This window comes from Delphinus delphis, chromosome 19, assembly GCF_949987515.2.
Source record: "Delphinus delphis chromosome 19, mDelDel1.2, whole genome shotgun sequence".
In the NCBI taxonomy this organism is placed as follows: Eukaryota; Metazoa; Chordata; class Mammalia; order Artiodactyla; family Delphinidae; genus Delphinus; species Delphinus delphis.
The window spans coordinates 13,836,904-13,853,282 of NC_082701.1; the positions used below are offsets into that span (position 1 = coordinate 13,836,904).

Sequence of the window (16,379 nt, forward strand, 5' to 3'; positions counted from 1 at the left end):
ATGGTTTAGTAAGAGAGAAAGAAAGAAAAAATTGGTATGTGACATAGCTATAAAATAATAAGTATTTTCGTAATCATAAAAGTAAACCAAACCTACTACTTTGTAGTTACAAACTAGAGTTAACCCACCTCGAGTTAACCCATGTCCTGCATGCACAGGTCATGGGACTGCCATGTTGGTGAGGCTCCTTTGTAATTGTGATTCATTAAATGAGTGTGTATTGAAATTGACAACGTGTAACAAATTGCTCTGGTGTTGGAGAGAATCTCTTAATAATTAAGACATGGTTCTTGTATTCTGATCAAAGTAGGGCCGTAGGTCAACCGATTCCATTATTTGTAAGTTCATCTGTCCACCTTATGAGTGGTGTCAAGGAGGAAAAACTTTTCTTCAGTCTACTTAGTTATTGGTGATTCGGGTCCCGAGAATTAAATTGAAACTGACAGATAAACAGGAGAAAAGACAAGTTTTTATTCATGTACATAGGCAAGAGCATACAGAAAAATGTGACTCAAAGGGGTGGTTAGAATTTGGGGCTTATATACCATTTTTTAAAAATAAATTTTAATTTATTTATTTATGGCTGCGTTGGGTCTTCGTTGCTGAGCGCTGGCTTTCTCTAGTTGCGGCAAGCAGGAGCTACTCCTGTTGCGGTGTGCAGGCTTCTCACTGCAGTGGCTTCTCTTGTTGCAGAGCACGGGCTCTAGGTGCGCGGGCCTCAGTAGTTGTGGCACGCGGGCTTCAGTAGTTGTGACTCACGGGCTTAGTTGCTCCGCAGCATGTGGGATCTCCCCGGACCAGGGCACGAACCCGTGTCACCTGCAATGGCAGGCGGATTCTTCACCTCTGTGCCACCAGGGAAGCCCTTATATACAATTTTTAATGAGGGAGAGAAAAGAGATTTATGGGAAAAGAAATGTATGAAAAATAAATGAGGCCTTAGGAGAATGGATGGGAGACAAGATGGACATTGTGACAAAGTCTATTTAGGTGATTTCTTATCCTGGTGCTTACTTCTTGTCTCTGGTGATCGGAGTCAATCTTCTCTGGTTGTGAAAGTCACGGAGAGGGGATTTATGACAGTTGAATTCTTTTGGGAGGTTCTGTTTTTATGCAGATAAGGGGAGTTCAGAAAAAGTGTCTTTCTGCGACTGTTGGATTCTCAAATGTCTTCAGCTCAAAATAATCCTGATGTCACTGTAGCATGTTGTGGACCCCTTCACTGACCACAGGGAAGTGGGTCCTGAGAGTTGGACTGGAAGTAGCCAAGATGTTCCAGTGCCCACTTAATAATTTACACAGAGGGACTTCCCTGGTGGTCCAGTGGTTAAGACTCCACGCTTCCAATGCAGGGGGCGCGGGTTTAATCCCTGGTCGGGGAACTAAGATCCCACATGCCACACAGTGTGGCCAAATAAATAAATAACAACGCAAAGAAATATCAATGTCCTGTGGACCTGAATTCACGAGCTGGCAAAGGGAATGCATGCTCTTCCTTATGTCAATCTGTATGGGAAGACAAATCACATTCAGAAACTGCTTTATTGATTTATTACCCAAAGCAGCTATTTGGGGTATTGGAAGTACTCAGTCCCTGTGTCATCAGGGCCTCCTCTCTGAGTCTGTCTTGACCAGAAAGGACATTTTGTGTAAGGATGTTAGTGGTCCACACAATTATCTGGAGGCTTGAGAATGGACAGCTCTCAGGGCAGCTCCAAGAGGCCAAGAGCAGCAATGATGACAACCATCTTTAAGTGAAACTGACCTTTTCATTCTGCCATTACCATCGTGGCTGCTGTGGGTGGGTCTGAATTGTCCATTTTTTCTTTCTATCATTTGTTCTAAAATTTCAAACATGGGGAGTTCCCTGGTGGCCCAGTGGTTACGGTTACAGACTTGCACTGCTGTGGCCTGGGTTCAATCCCTGGCTGGGGAACTGAGATCCCGCCAGCTGCATGGCATGGCCCAAAAAATAAGTAAATAGAATAAAATAAAATTCCAAACATAAGCTTCCCATTGAGTTCCCAGGCCAAGCCAGGCTACTAGTGGGTGGGGAGAGGGACTTCCAGACTGTTTTCCAAAGTGGCTGCACCATTTTACACTCCCTCCAGCAATGTATGAGGGTTCCAATTTCTCTACATAATCACCGACACTTGTTATTGTTCGTCTTTTTGATTACAGCCATCCTAGTGGGTGTGAAGTGGTATCTTGCTTGGGTTTTTGATTGGCATTTCCCTAATGACTAATGACATTGAGCATCTTTTCATGTGCCCATGGGCCATTTATATGTCTTCTTCGGAGACATGTCTATTGAAATCCCTTGCCCATTTTTGAATTGAGCATAATGTCTTTTTCAAATGCCATTTATCCTTCTAGTACTTGCCTCTTATCTCCCAGTACTGTGGGGTTACTCAACTCTCTGGCCCTTCCTGTAGCGTCTGATACAGTTATGTGCAGTACATTTGGGTGGCTGCCTAATGCATTTAGAACATTACATTAGTTCTAATACATTAGTACATTTGGTGGTTGTCCTTGGGCCTTTGATCCAGTTCAGTTAACCAAATAAGTGGTATTTCTTGGCTTGTCTTCAAAAATCCTGGTTTCAACCGGCATCCAGGGGAAGGAGGCAAGATACTAATCAAACTCTGGAACAGCGATTCTAAATAAAACCTGTTGTCCAGAATCATGTGAGGGTGGGGCTTTTCTTTTGTTCCCTTTCATTTTCACTTCATCCCTAGCATCACTCCAATCCCCTCCCACTGAAGCTCATGAGGAGAGGGAATCTGATTGGGGGGAGGGGCATTGGAGAAAAGATGGAGCCTATTTTTAGGCTTGTTTATCAGTCATGAAGTGTCATGTTCTTCTCCACTACTGCTGCTGGATTAATTAGGCTGTGCTGGCAGCTGCCAGTCAGGGAGGGTTGCCAGCTTCTAACGGTGATTCCGCCTAATGCGTGAATCGATTTGCACAACGTGAACATTTCTCCCACTACATGGCTCTTGCCTTGCAGGGCAACCTCTCCTGGCTTCTCGTGGCTCTGGGTAGGAGAGGGTACAGCTTCCCTAAGCCATGAATCCTGTTTAACTGGATAAGCAAAGCCACCAGCTGGTCACTTTACCTTACCTCAGCTCATTGGTAGAGCCTTGTTGCTGTGGCTTGGGTCTTTCTTTCACATTTCTTCTTCCTGTTCTCCCAGATCTTCCCCACAGTATGAGCTAACTGCCCACAGCTCATGTGGCAGAGGGAGAGCCCACTACCCAGGCAACAAGTCAAAGAGGAAGTGTTGGGGCCAGAGACTCTGACCTAAGAGCTTATTTCCGCACTATTTTGAAAGACTCTTCATGGTTATTATTGACTTCTGAATATCCAGAGACGATCTTCATTCATTCAGAAAATATTTATTGAGCACCTGCTGTGTGCCAGGCATCATTCTAGGTGCTGGCTGGGTGAGCAGCAGTGGACAGGACAAAGATCCCTGCCCTGATGGGAACGCGTTCTAGTTATGAGTGACAGGAGTGAAACAATAGCCATGTATATAAGAACATTATATATTTTAGAATATTCAGTCATATATTCTATATATATATTCTATATATATAGAATATAATATTAAATAAATTAATAGTATTTTAAATATATACTGGATGTTACTTCCCTGGTGGTGCAGTGGTTAAGAATCTGCCTGCCAAGGCAGGGGACACGGGTTCAAGCCCTGGTCCGGGAAGATACTACGTGCCACGGAGCAGCTAAACCCGTGGGCCACAACTACTGAGCCTGCGCTCTAGAGCCTGTGAGCCACAACTACTGAAGCCCGCGTGCCTAGAGCCCATGCTCTGCAACGAGAAGCCACTGCAATGAGAAGCCCGCGCACCACAATGAAAAGTAGCCCCCGCTCTCCGCAACTAGAGAAAGGCTGTGCACAGCAATGAAGACCCAAGGCAGCCAAAAATAAAGAAATAAATAAATAAATTTATTTAAAAAAAAAATATATATATATACTGGAGAAAATAGAGCACGTAGAGCCTTCTTCCCAACATACCTTTCAGTCCATGCTCTTCTATTTGGTCCCCATCTCAATCCTTAAGAACACGCCAAGGCGTCTCATGCTGCCGGGTCCCCTGCCTTCTGCCCCCTCAGCTACTCCCATGGAACATCACAGAAACAGAATGTTTTGGCCTGGTTGGGATCTTACAGGGCATCTCGTCAAGTGATTTCCACCTTGGTTGTGCCTCGCTCCTGCCTGATGATGTTGACACATGTGGCTGGCTCCCCTGGGTGCTCCCCACACCCCTGCCACATTACCCTAACACTCGCCACATGCAGAGCCTTCCAAGAACTGACACGAGGCAGGCTTCTTTTCCCAGAATCACAGCACAAACTGTCCTTTTTTTTTTTTCCTCGTTGCGGTACGAGGGCCTCTCACTGCTGTGGCCTCCCCCTCTGCAGAGCACAGGCTCCGGACGCACAGGCTCAGCGACCATGGCTCATGGGCCCAGCTGCTCTGCGGCATGTGGGATCTTCCCGGAACAGGGCACGAACCCGTGTCCCCTGCATCGACAGGCGGACTCTCAACCACTGCGCCACCAGGGAAGCCCTAATCACATTTATTAAGTCCTTTGTGTCCTTCCTAGAGTTATCCCTCCCGAGCTACACATGCCTTAAATTCATTTTGGGTTCCATTGCCTAGATACAAGGCCATGAAAATTTGATGAAAATAGGGTACTTCACTCCATTTTAAATTTCCTAACTCATATTGTGACCAAACTTGATTACATAACGCACTAAGTTTTTTTCCTTTTAATTCCTGTTGTCCAAATCTTTCCCGACCCCAGAGTATATGGCCCAGGGGAGTATTGGTTGGGATTGATGCAGCCCTGACCCATTTCAGACAAGCCTGAGGTGACGTCTCTAACTCCTGAGCTATCCAAAATTCCACTCTTAAGTCAAAATCCACCACGCAATTTAGTCAAGATTTGCACTTAGTTTTAGATGCTATCCCTTCCAAGGTAGTCTCCCAACCAGGTGTTAGTTCCCCAGAAGTCGCAAAGAGATGGCACAGAAGACGTCCCCAATGGTGTTGATGATGAACAGGAGTTGGTCTAGCTATAAGCTGGGAATAAAGGGTCAGCACTTGTGAGTGTCAGAGGGAGGGGAGTAAAAACAATAAAAAGTACACCTTAGTGGTCACACAGGTCTTCTGGGGTTAACAGAAGAAAGAAAGAAATAGAGCAGGAATGAACAAGAATACAAGAATGTAGGAGAAAAACCTCAGGGTCAAAGAGAAGAGTATAGAGATTAATAATTCTGTCCTGGACCTGCTGTTGGATGTACATAAGTATACGGGGTTGACCCGCCAGTCAAAAATGAGCAGACAGGGCTTCCCTGGTGGCGCAGTGGTTGAGAGTCCGCCTGCTGATGCAGGGAACACGGGTTCAAGCCCCGGTCCGGGAAGATCCCACATGCCGTGGAGCAGCTGGGCCCGTGAGCCATGGCCGCTGAGCCTGCGCGTCCGGAGCCTGTGCTTTGCAACGGGAGAGGCCACAACAGTGAGAGGCCCGCGTACCGCAAAAAAAAAAAAAAAAAAAGAGCAGACATTGGCAGAGCATCTTCCCCAGTATGCATGGCTTGTGGCATCCCACGGGCCTCTTTAGGACCAAGAGCTGACTCTCAACATTTTCTTACCTTATCACTGTCTCTTTGTGGTCACCAGCTGAAACTGTGCACGTCAAATACAGACTTGAACCCACGTGGCCGGGACTCAGACCCGGTCAAAACCCTGACTGGGACTCGAACCCACGTGGCTGGGGCTCGAACCTGGCCAAAACCCAGACTGGGACTCAAACCCAGCCAAAACCCTGATTGGGACTCCAACCCTCGTGGCTGGGACTCAGACCTGGCCAACACCCAGTCTTCCAACTGAGATCACACACCTGGTTTCAGGACTTAATGAAGCTCAGAGTCTTGACATCTCATTGCAGAAAGAATTCAGTGAGAGACAAAGTGATAGGTAAGAAATGGATTTATTTAGAGAGAAACACACTCCACAGACAGAGTGTGGGCCACCTCAGAAGGTGAGAAAGGCACCAGGGTATGGGGTTGTCAGTTTTTATAGGGGTGGGTAATTTCATAGGCTAATGAGTGGGAGGAGTATTCCAGCTATTTCAGGAAGGGGCGGGGATTTCCAGTAATTGGGTCACTGCCCACTTTTTGATCCTTATGGTCGGTCTTGGAACTGTCACGGTGCCTGTGGGTGTGTCATTTAGCTTACTGATGTGAGCGTATACTAAGGCTCAAGGTCTAGTGCAGTCGACTTGTCCACCATCTTGGACCCATTTGGTTCTAATCAGTTTATGTCATGTTCTCGGGCTGTGTCATTCTTTCAGAGGTTGTACCCTGCCCCCTTCTCTCCTGTTTCAGAACAAGGACAGTCCCATTTAACCTGAGACAAGTTGACCAGCTGTCACTGATGTATGTTCTGTTCCATGTGAAGTAAAGAAGTAAGAAACAACACAATTTGAGAAGTTTATCTTTGGTAGGCATGGACAAAGGTTTTGGGGAAAGGTGGTAGCATTCCACGTCAGCACATTTCCTAATTCCTTAAAGGTTTTAGAATTTTGTCTTTTTCCTCAGTGTCCCTAAAGCCTGAGCCATGGTGAGATGGTCTTGGGAGGTTTAGTCTCGGCCACTGGACCAAGAGGACGTGATTCAAGTCATGCCACCTTTCCAGAAGAGAGGTTCTTGTTTGATGCCAGGTAGTGAGTTTGAATGACAGGCTTCTCCTTGGAATTGTAGGCAGTGTACATCACAAAAGGGACAGCAGCAGTGGGGTCTAATTTAATTCCATTTTCCTTTGCAGCCCTGATAAATTATTGCTGCATGGAAAAACGAATTTTACTTTCTCAGACAAAAATGGTTTGAATGTTGAATGTGCTCTGGGGAAGTCAGGGGCTAGGAGAAGGTCTCTAGTGGACTTAAAAATATTTAAATGGCATATCACAGAATTTGTTCCAACACCTCCTGTGCCTGGCCTGGTAAATGGATTATACCAGAAGGGCCTCCTTTCCAGACTGTTTAGAAGTCACATAAAATTGTATCAGCCATCTTGGCTACATGTTATGTGTTTTCGGGCGTTTTGTTGGAAAAGGTATTTGATTATAGTTCTGCATACATTGGTGGATGGAGCAGCTAAGATAAAGATTCTAGAGCCTGGAGTCGTGACCACTTACAAATAGGACAAGTTTCAACATGAGTGGAAAATGGCCAGTGTTTGTCATCTTCCTTCCAGAAAATGATTGTTGCTTAGGGATGTGGTTCTGCTGGGAGACTTTTTAAATGACAGAGGGATTGAGTTATGGAGGGAGGAAGACTTGGGTCCCAAAGTGGTATCAAGAGGAGGCTGGTGAATCTGGGGAGGGGTGCAGTGTAGACGGAACACCCCCCGCACTAGAGAACAGTGGAGAAAGGGCTCTAATGCTTGTAAGGAGACATAAGTACTTTGTCTAAACTGAACAATGCCTAACTTACCTTGGGGAAATTCCACAATCCTGTTTCGGTCCCGTTAAAAGCACAAGAAAACCACTTGCCTGTGAGTAGCTCCACACCTCCCTGTATGACACTTTGGCATATCACTCTGGGGTGTGGTGGCAAACAGGAGGGCACCTGGGGGACGGTATGCTCGTGACCACTTCCCACAAGCCAGCCCAACGCGACTTTCCCACTCAGTGTTGACCCCAGTTACCCTCCAGCTTCAGTGACTGAAAGAATAAATCCTAGGCGAAAGCTGTAAAAACCCCTGTTGGGAAGCAGCCCCTTCCTTCTAAGGTAAATGAGCAGTTACTGCAGAGCTGATTTTATGGGAGTGAGACATTCTGCGTTAGATCAGCAAGAAGAATTGTCCTGTGAATCATAAAACTGCTCCGTGCGCCCCTCATAGCACACCTGAGAGCAGTGGCCTCCATCTGACACTCACCCGGCTTCGGGGGGGCGGGGCGGGGCGGGGGACGCAGCTCTGATTTCCCCATTTGTTTTAGCGCTGAGTATCGGCCTGGAGCTTTCTTTGGGTTAGGTCTGACCAGCCATCGAAAATACGTATTTGCCTTTTAGAAAGCAGGGACTGGATACTGTCAGAAATAAGAGAAACAATTTGGGAAGACATGCAAGGTGCACAGTATTTCACTGGCTCTGGTTGTCATTTAAACCCCATGTCCAAGAGGGGTTGGGGGTTTGGGGTTCTTTTACCTTGATGTCCCCCCTCTCTTAGCTAGATCAGCTTGCAACGCACAACCACTTCTTGATGTTCTTTATTGCCAACACGCAACCCTCAGGAGCTGGGAGTCTGCGTCATCGCTCTAGGTGTGAGGTACTGCTAGACGTTGGTGTCCCAGACACTTAGCTGTAGGCACCAGCATAGGAAAGAAACAAAATGGTAGCATCTGGAAAGACAGAAAACGCCACAGTAGAGTGCTGGGTGGGGAATAAAATCATGCAGCCATACTTCAGTAGTATATCATTCTATATATTTAAATATAATATTTAAAGGAATTCTCTGGGCCTGCAGTAAGCTGTAGAGTTTGCCTCAGAAGGAAAACAGAACAAAGCAAAGCAAAACTTAATTCATCCTTGGTTTACCAAGGGTCTTGGGACCTGTGCCCTTGGGTTTTCCTTGTTTTGAGAATGTTTTCTGCAAATGGCTGCCCGGGTGCCTGTTCCAGAGGAATGACTCTGTCTTTGCATTAGTTTCCTGGGGCTGCAGCAACAAATGGCTGTGAACTGGGTGGCTTTAGACAACACACATTTATCTCCTCCCAAGGTGGAGGCCTGAAATCAGGGTATTGAAATACCTGAAATCAGGGTATTGGCTGTGTTGGTTCTTTCTGGGGAACCAATCCGTTCTCTGCCTCTCTCCTGCCTTCTAGTGTCTGTGGCCATCCTATGTGTCCTAAATATGAACTGAGGACGATTTAACTATGGTAAAGACCAGGGAGGTGGGGACCGAGTGGCTACAGAGAGAAGAGCGGAAATAGAAGTCCTCTGATTTCTCCAGCAGTCAGTTTCTCTGGAAAAATGTGGTAGCAGGGTGAGGCCCTGGACAGACTCTAATTGTCTTTTTTTCTTTCTTTCTTTCTTTCGTCTTAGCAAACTGCCTAGTTGGGCTAGAGCTGTTGTTCCCAAGATATTTTATGTTACAGAGAAGGCGTGGAACTATTATCCCTACACGATTACAGGTAAGTCCTTGTACACCCAGTATGTTGCATGTATCCATGCAAGGACATAGGAGGATTCAGATTTCACTGACTGAGGGTGGATTATCCAAGTAGGGACTGGTGGGAACGCTGTGATATCTCCCTGACCCTTTGCTCCATACTTTTAGGTCAGCACTCTTCCTAGCAGGGGGTTGGGGGGCTTAAGCTAAACTATTCCATCTTCCTTCTTAAAGTGATTGTAGTAAATAACATATGGAGAAGAAATGGGAAACTCTTTTTAGTGACATTTCTAGAGATTTCATGATTCTTATTTCTCCCTCTTTTCTCAGTAATCCCCAAATAATGTTGAGTTGGGGTTTGTTCATAAACAAGTTGTTTATTTTGACTTGTTTGCTTTGCAAATGCCCCCCCCCCCCCACAAAACAAAACCTGACTGTAATTTATATAAAAGGTTCTGTTGGGTCTCTCTGCTCCAAAGCACTTCCTTTGCAATAGGATAATATGAAAATCACTTTCTTCCTCACTTGTAGTGGAGTGATAATAACACTCAGTGTTGGTACTGAACTAGACACTGTGGCCAAAAATTTAGAAGGTTTGGTTCCTGCCCTCGAACACATGAAAATTCAAGATCCTATTTGAATGTCATCCTGACAGGGTCTTATTGGTTTTAAAAGCTGCTTTTCCACTTAAAAGATTTCCTTTGTGGTTAATGAAATGCTCTACTGGAATTATTAGTCTTTAATTCTGCTTTTCTAAGGCCAACTCTTTGGTTTTTAATTAGCCACAAACCTATAGGCTAATTGAATCTTATCTTACACTCCTTATCTACCTAGCCACAGAAGTATGTGAAAGAGTTTCGAGAGCAAACATGGAGACACTTAGTATTTATGAAGGTTTAATCCTCGGAAGGTTTTTCTTTACCACAATTTTAATAATTATAATTCAGCAATATTTATTAGTTCTGTGGTTTTATATTGCATGTAAGTGTGGTCTAAATCATCCTTTTCTCTCTTTTTTCTTTTCCCTCTTGTCCAAATGAACATCTGGGACCAGAATACACAGTAAGTTTCACTTAATCATTTAAAAATGTTCAGCCTAAGATCAGTGGAGTAATTGGAACTTCCCTTGTGCTTCTCATCTTATCGATGTAATAAAAAAAAAATAGAGGAATGATTCAGAATCAGAAATATTTAAATGTAGGCTATTACATAGTTATATATAATGCAATAATTTGAATGTTCTCATTTGTTCAAGAGTATGAATGTTAATTTAAAATGCCTTTACATAATTAACTTTGGCTTGTATTTTTAAATAGCTTGACTGCTCTACTTGTGATAGTTCACTGTAATAGAACAGTTTCTAGCAATGTGGTATTAAAGAGATGGTGGTAGTTATCAATGGAAGGTGAGGCTTTTCCTTATAGTCTGTGACCTGATCCCTCATAGAAAGACCTTGAAACAAAAGGTCAAACTATTGAGGTACGTTCAAACTATTTTACTCAGATTGGACAGTCTCGGTGGCTTGATAAAGTTGTTTAATTTCTACCTGTCCTAAGAGCCTGTAGAGTCATTACTTACACTTAAAAAAAAAATGTCTGTAAGGTCATTGTGTTGTGGTATTTTCATTTGGATCATTTCCCCCAATGACAAACAGGTCAAACTGTCATAAGAAGAAAATGGTTAACTGATCTGTGATGGAGTTGAGTTTTTAGTCTTAATCAAAACAGCCAAAGGGGAGAGAGATGGTGAGAACTACATGGAGAAAAATGATTCCTCATGTCCTTGGTATGAGCATGGTACATACATGGCACATAGTAGATTCTCAATGAATAGTTATTGAATGACAGAAGGAATGCATGGGTCAAAGGTAGATGGGTAGTCCCAACAGATACAAGAGTGTCACCTGCTTTGGAGTCAGGTAGGCCTGAATATCCTCTGGTTCTTACTAGCTAAAGTTCTTAAGTAAATGACCCACAACTGCCAGTTCTTGAACTCATGCTGGTCCATTACTGTGTTCTCACCCATCCTTTACAAAATGAAAGAAAAAAAAAAGTTTTTCATAAAATTAAATTTATTCCACTTAAAGGACTGTTGATAATTAGAACCATCATTCTTGGGTATTAAAATGTCTTTTCTTTTATGAAATGAAGGAATATATATAGCACCCTCCCCGATGTCCCTATCTTTGGGGAAAAAAAGGCAGTTCTGTGGCAAAATACAATCTTTACAATTTAGACGTCAGAGAAACACTGTTCTAGAACAAGGAACTTAACTTCTGTGAACCTAAATTTCTTCCTCTCTAAAATTGGGATAATCCCTTTTTCATAGAGCTACTAGTAGTAAGATTCAATGATCTAACACAGGGGTTAGGAGACTTTTTCTGTAAAGGGTCATCTAGTAAATATTTTCTGCTCTGTGGGCCAGTCTCTGTCTCTGAGAAAGCAGCCAGAGATGATATGTAGAGATATGGGCTTGGTCCTGTTTACCCAGGCAGTAGGCTGCATTTGGCCCCCAGGCTATAGTTTATCAACCCCTGATCTAATGTATGGAAAACTGTTAGCAAGTTGCCTATAAATAGCAGGCAATTAAGTGGTTCCCGGACAGCACTCCCCAGCCCCATCAATTGCACCATCTTCAAGAGGAAGACTTCTGGGGATCTTTTGAATCCCGCCTCCATTAACAGTCATGCAGATTAATTCCTTTTAAGCCTCCATTTCCTCATCTGTAAGAGGGGAAAATATGATAACTTTCCCGTGAGGATGATATGAAGATTATATCAAATAATCCACATGAAATCTCAGCCTAGTCCTTGGTACATGGTAAATCCTCCGTTATTATTATATATCATACAGTGCTGGAAGCTGCCATCATTAAAATGGAAGTTCTATGGACAAATAAATGGGACTATATCTTGGTGCCCCTCAAGGCAGACTGGGCTCGTTAGACTGGACGGTACTAATTTTCTAGGATTTAATTTGATTTTATTGATAGCTGATGTGACCCCATTTCCCACAGTCTCCCTAAGCTTGTATGTGGACTTTTCATTTGAAACATAATCCGTAGTTGCAAGGCCAAGAGAATGCTTGTCCCTATAACTTTGCAAAGGCAGTTATTTGCTGCTTTAGAATTGGGTCACCTTGACTTGACCCGAAACTGATAGTACTTATTCTCCATAAATTCATGACACTGCTGTGAAATATGGGGGTGATTAACAGAGAAATGAAGTCTGAAAAATGTTTAGTGGTATTGTGCTCATTTTTTAAGGCTATGTATTAAAGTACTGAAAACAGAAGGCAACAGAATGGAAACCATGGTTCCTGACAAAGCCTTCCCCACAGGGACGCACCTCCCATGGAAGCCTTTCCCGCCAGTCTCCATCACCATGAACCCTGGTCTCTTGTGCCCACCTCTGTGCAGGCCATGGAGGATTTCTGAGGGGCTCATAGCCTTTACTTCTGCCCAGTCTCTGCCCCACAGTACTGCTGCAGTTCTAATCATACAGTTCAAACTTTTAAAGGGACACAAATTATTTCTGCTTGAGGAAATTTGGAGACAAAACATGAAGAAGTTAGAGTTGTATAGTCTCATACTCAGCCCCTTCTGACTCTTTAAGTATTACTTGATTTCTTCTAGGCCCTCATGTTTTTGGTCAATTCCTCCCTAATGTAATCCTTGGGATAGTTCCCCAGAGCTGCCGTAACAAAGTGTCACAAATTGGGTGGCTTAAAACAACAGAAATTTATTGTCTTACAGTTCTGGAAGCTAAAAGTCTAAATCAAGTTGTCGGCAGGGTAATGCTTTCTCTGCAACCTGTAGGGAAGGAATCCCTCTTTGCCTCTTTCTAGCTTCTGGTGGCCTCTGGCATTCCTTGGCTTGTGGGAGCACCACTGCAATCTCTGCCTCCGTTTTCACATAGCTGTCTTCCCTCTGTGTGTGTCTGTGTCGTCACATGGCATCCTCTTCACTGTGTCTCTCTCTTCTTCTTATAAGGACATCAGTCATATTGGATTAAGGACCTGCCTTATGCCAGTTTGACCTCATCTTAACTAATTACATCTGTGATGACCCTAATTCCCAGTAAGATCACATTCTGAGGAACTGGGTTTAGGAATTCAACATATATTTAGTGGGGACCCAATTCAACCCATAACATCATCTTTCAATTTTAGGTTAACAGTAATTTATTACTGAGCACCAACAATGTGTAAAGCATCCTGCTAGATGCTAGGCTTCATTAAGCAATAACCCCTGCCCTTTAGGAAGTCACAGTCTGGTGGGAAATAGTTAGACATTCCAGTCAAAACCTGGGAGTCATCTGCAAGTCCTGGAGTTTTCTGGAGGCAAGGTGGGACAGGCCATCACACAGCTCAGGGGACAGGCTGGCACTCAGACCTGGATGAGCTCTGAGCTGGGCTAACAGCAGAGGTTCAGACCAGAGGGCAGAATGAACGGCACTGGGAATCTGGGCAGAATGAATGGCACTGGGCATCCAGCCAGAAAAATGATTGCAATGTGAGAGGGAAGGCCCTGGCCCCTGCACTGGGGCCGTGAGCTTCAGAGACAGGACTAGAGTCCTCAAAAAGCTGTACAGGTGAGAATAGGACACAGCCCTCTTACATAGGTTACTTGGTTATGAGATGCTGGGCTGATAAAGTTGCCAGCTTTAGCAAGTAAAAATACAGAATGTCCAGTTAAGTTTGAATTTTCAGATTAACAGCAAGTAATTTTTAGTATAAGTATGTCTCAAAAATTACATGGGCTATACTTATACTAAAAGAGGGCTCATCTCATGTTTTTTTCAATTTATTTTTTACTTATTTATTTTTGGCTGCACTGGGTCTTGTTGCTGCATGCAGGCTTTCTCTAGTTGCGGTGAGCAGGGACTACTCTTTGTTGCAGTGCACGTGCTTCTCATTATGGTGGCTTCTTTTGTTGCGGAGCACAGGCTCTAGGCACACAGGCTTCAGTAGTTGTAGCATGCAGGCTCAGCAGTTGTGGCACAGGGAAGTCACCTCATCTCATATTTTATCTGGCAAGCCTGTTAGGGGGAGGGGTGACAGTGGGGCAGAACTGGTCTCAGAGACTAATGAACAAAAATCAGGTTATAAGAACAGGGGCACATTGGCAGGCCAAGGGAAACGGAGGAGAGAGAATTGTATAACTCAGGAAACTGTCCTGCAGTTGACATGCCACATTAATGGTGGGGCCAATCACATGATATGTCATAACAACGTAAGTACTTCCTGCCTCAGTTAGGATTAACTCAGGAAGTGAAATGGAATGAATGGGACAGAGTAGGGGAAAATAAAGTGAGAGCAGGTGAATACATAGCTGTCAGTAATTCAAGGAAGACCAGTGCTATGTGTTACAGTCAAAGTGCAAACAGAGGATTGTGCAAAGGAGAGAGAAATTCTGCCTGGGAGAATTGTGGGAAGATTTCTTGGAGCAGGTGGGGTTTGAGCTGGACCTTGGGGAGAGTAGAACTCCCACCTGTAGATACCTGTTCTATCTTAGTCTGCTTGGGCTGCATCACAAAACACCATAAACTGGGTGGCTTAAACAATAGACATTTATTTTTCACAGTTTTGGAGTCTGGGAAGTTCGCAATCACGGTATCAGCTGGTTCATTTCCTGATGAAAGCTCTCTTCCTGGTTTGCTGACAGTCCTCTTGCTGTGTCCTCACATGGCAGAGAGAGAAGAAAAGCAAGGTCTCTGGTCTCTTCTTATAAGGGCACTAATCCCATCATGAGGGCCCCACCCTCATGACCTCATCTAAACCTCATGACCTCCCAAAGGCCCCATCTCCAAATACCATCACATTTGGGGGTTGGGGCTTCAGCATATGAATGGAGGGGAACAAACATTTAGTCCACCATGTGGTCATTCCGGGCTCAGTGGGCATGTGATGTTGCTGGATCCTGGCTGCCCAGACATGTGGAGGCCAGGTGATGGTAGCTTTGAGTTTCAGGGCAAGGTCTGCATTTAATTCTCCATAGGGAAGCAACATTGTTCCCGGCTAGTCCACTTTTATTTTCCATCCCAAATATAGCACAGCTTTTCTTTCCATCTCCCCAGTGAGGACCTCTGCGTTTTTTTCTCTCTGGCTGCAGGTGCACACTTTCAGGCCTGCAGTGTTCATTTTGAAGCTGCCTGCCTCCTCCTGACTAGGACTCAGCCGTGTTCTCATGCTCTCTACCCGGGAGGAAGAGCCCACTCTTCTCTCTGACTACAGGGTCTGCTCCCAGGATTTAGGACAGAGGCTTTCAATTGTCTTCATCTTTTCCCCTCTTTTGAATGCTTTTTCACTGGGCTCTTTATCCACTGGTCCTTTAATCCTAAATACCTCTTCTTGATGTCATTCCAAGCCCCATATTTCCTATCTGTGCCCCAAAGCAAAACTTCCCCAAAGCCAAATTCCCAACTGGGGTCACCATACTCCACCCTCCCTCAGGGAGGCAGAGGGGCTCAGTAATACTCCGGACAGGTGTCTTTTCTCATATGATTAGTCCAGAGCATTGTATGTCTATTCCTAGGATCCCCTGGGTCTTATTTCTGACTGCCCAGCTTATTACTGAGACCTCACGCTGCCCTCATTTGTGAGAAAATCCAGCTAAGGGAACTTTCTCTTCAGGGTCATCTAGGGCTTCGGTGTTATCACAGTTATTAAGACGTAAAAGCTTTTTCATCACCGTGAGTGACCGTGTGTGTTTAGGATTATGTGGAAATGCCATTTGCCCAGGAAGTGAAAAAAAATATCTTTAGCTCGGTTATAGGAAAAAAAATCTTAATTGTACAGTAAACAAAGAACAACACAACAGCTATTTTCCAGAGGACAGACCATCTAACCAGTTCTTCAAAACCTGCCGGTTCTTCTGAAGTTTATAAAGTCACAGAGGAAGGTGCCCAAAGAGACTGGCTGCTTTCCAAAGTCGCCGATTTTGTTTTTCTAGGGCTAAAAAAAGGCCTCACTGGAGTATGAACATAGCTCAGCAGCATCAATTCAACCTCAGTAGTAATGAAGGGGGGAAGAAAAGGCTTTTCTTCTCATTTGTAAGAAATTGAAAACTCAAGCTATTATAAGTCGATAGCAGTGACCTAGAATATACAGTTGCTGTATGTATTTTGCTGCCATGGGCACCCACTCCAGCAAAACATCTTTTAATTCGAATCCGCAGA

The 16,379-nt window shown here is 44.3% G+C and overlaps 1 protein-coding gene across 2 annotated transcripts in view; it reads left to right on the top strand.

Moving 5' to 3' along the window:
* Nucleotides 1-16,379, top strand: part of PITPNC1 (phosphatidylinositol transfer protein cytoplasmic 1) — a 257,389-nt gene that overhangs the window by 133,005 nt on the left and 108,005 nt on the right. The window contains exons 3-4 of one of the 2 annotated variants that reach the window (XM_059998411.1): nucleotides 9,136-9,224; nucleotides 10,257-10,264. In XM_059998411.1, coding sequence (XP_059854394.1) covers nucleotides 9,136-9,224; nucleotides 10,257-10,264 — 97 coding nt within the window. The remainder of the gene's footprint in view (nucleotides 1-9,135; nucleotides 9,225-10,256; nucleotides 10,265-16,379) is intronic. The other variant, XM_059998410.1, reaches the window with a different exon arrangement.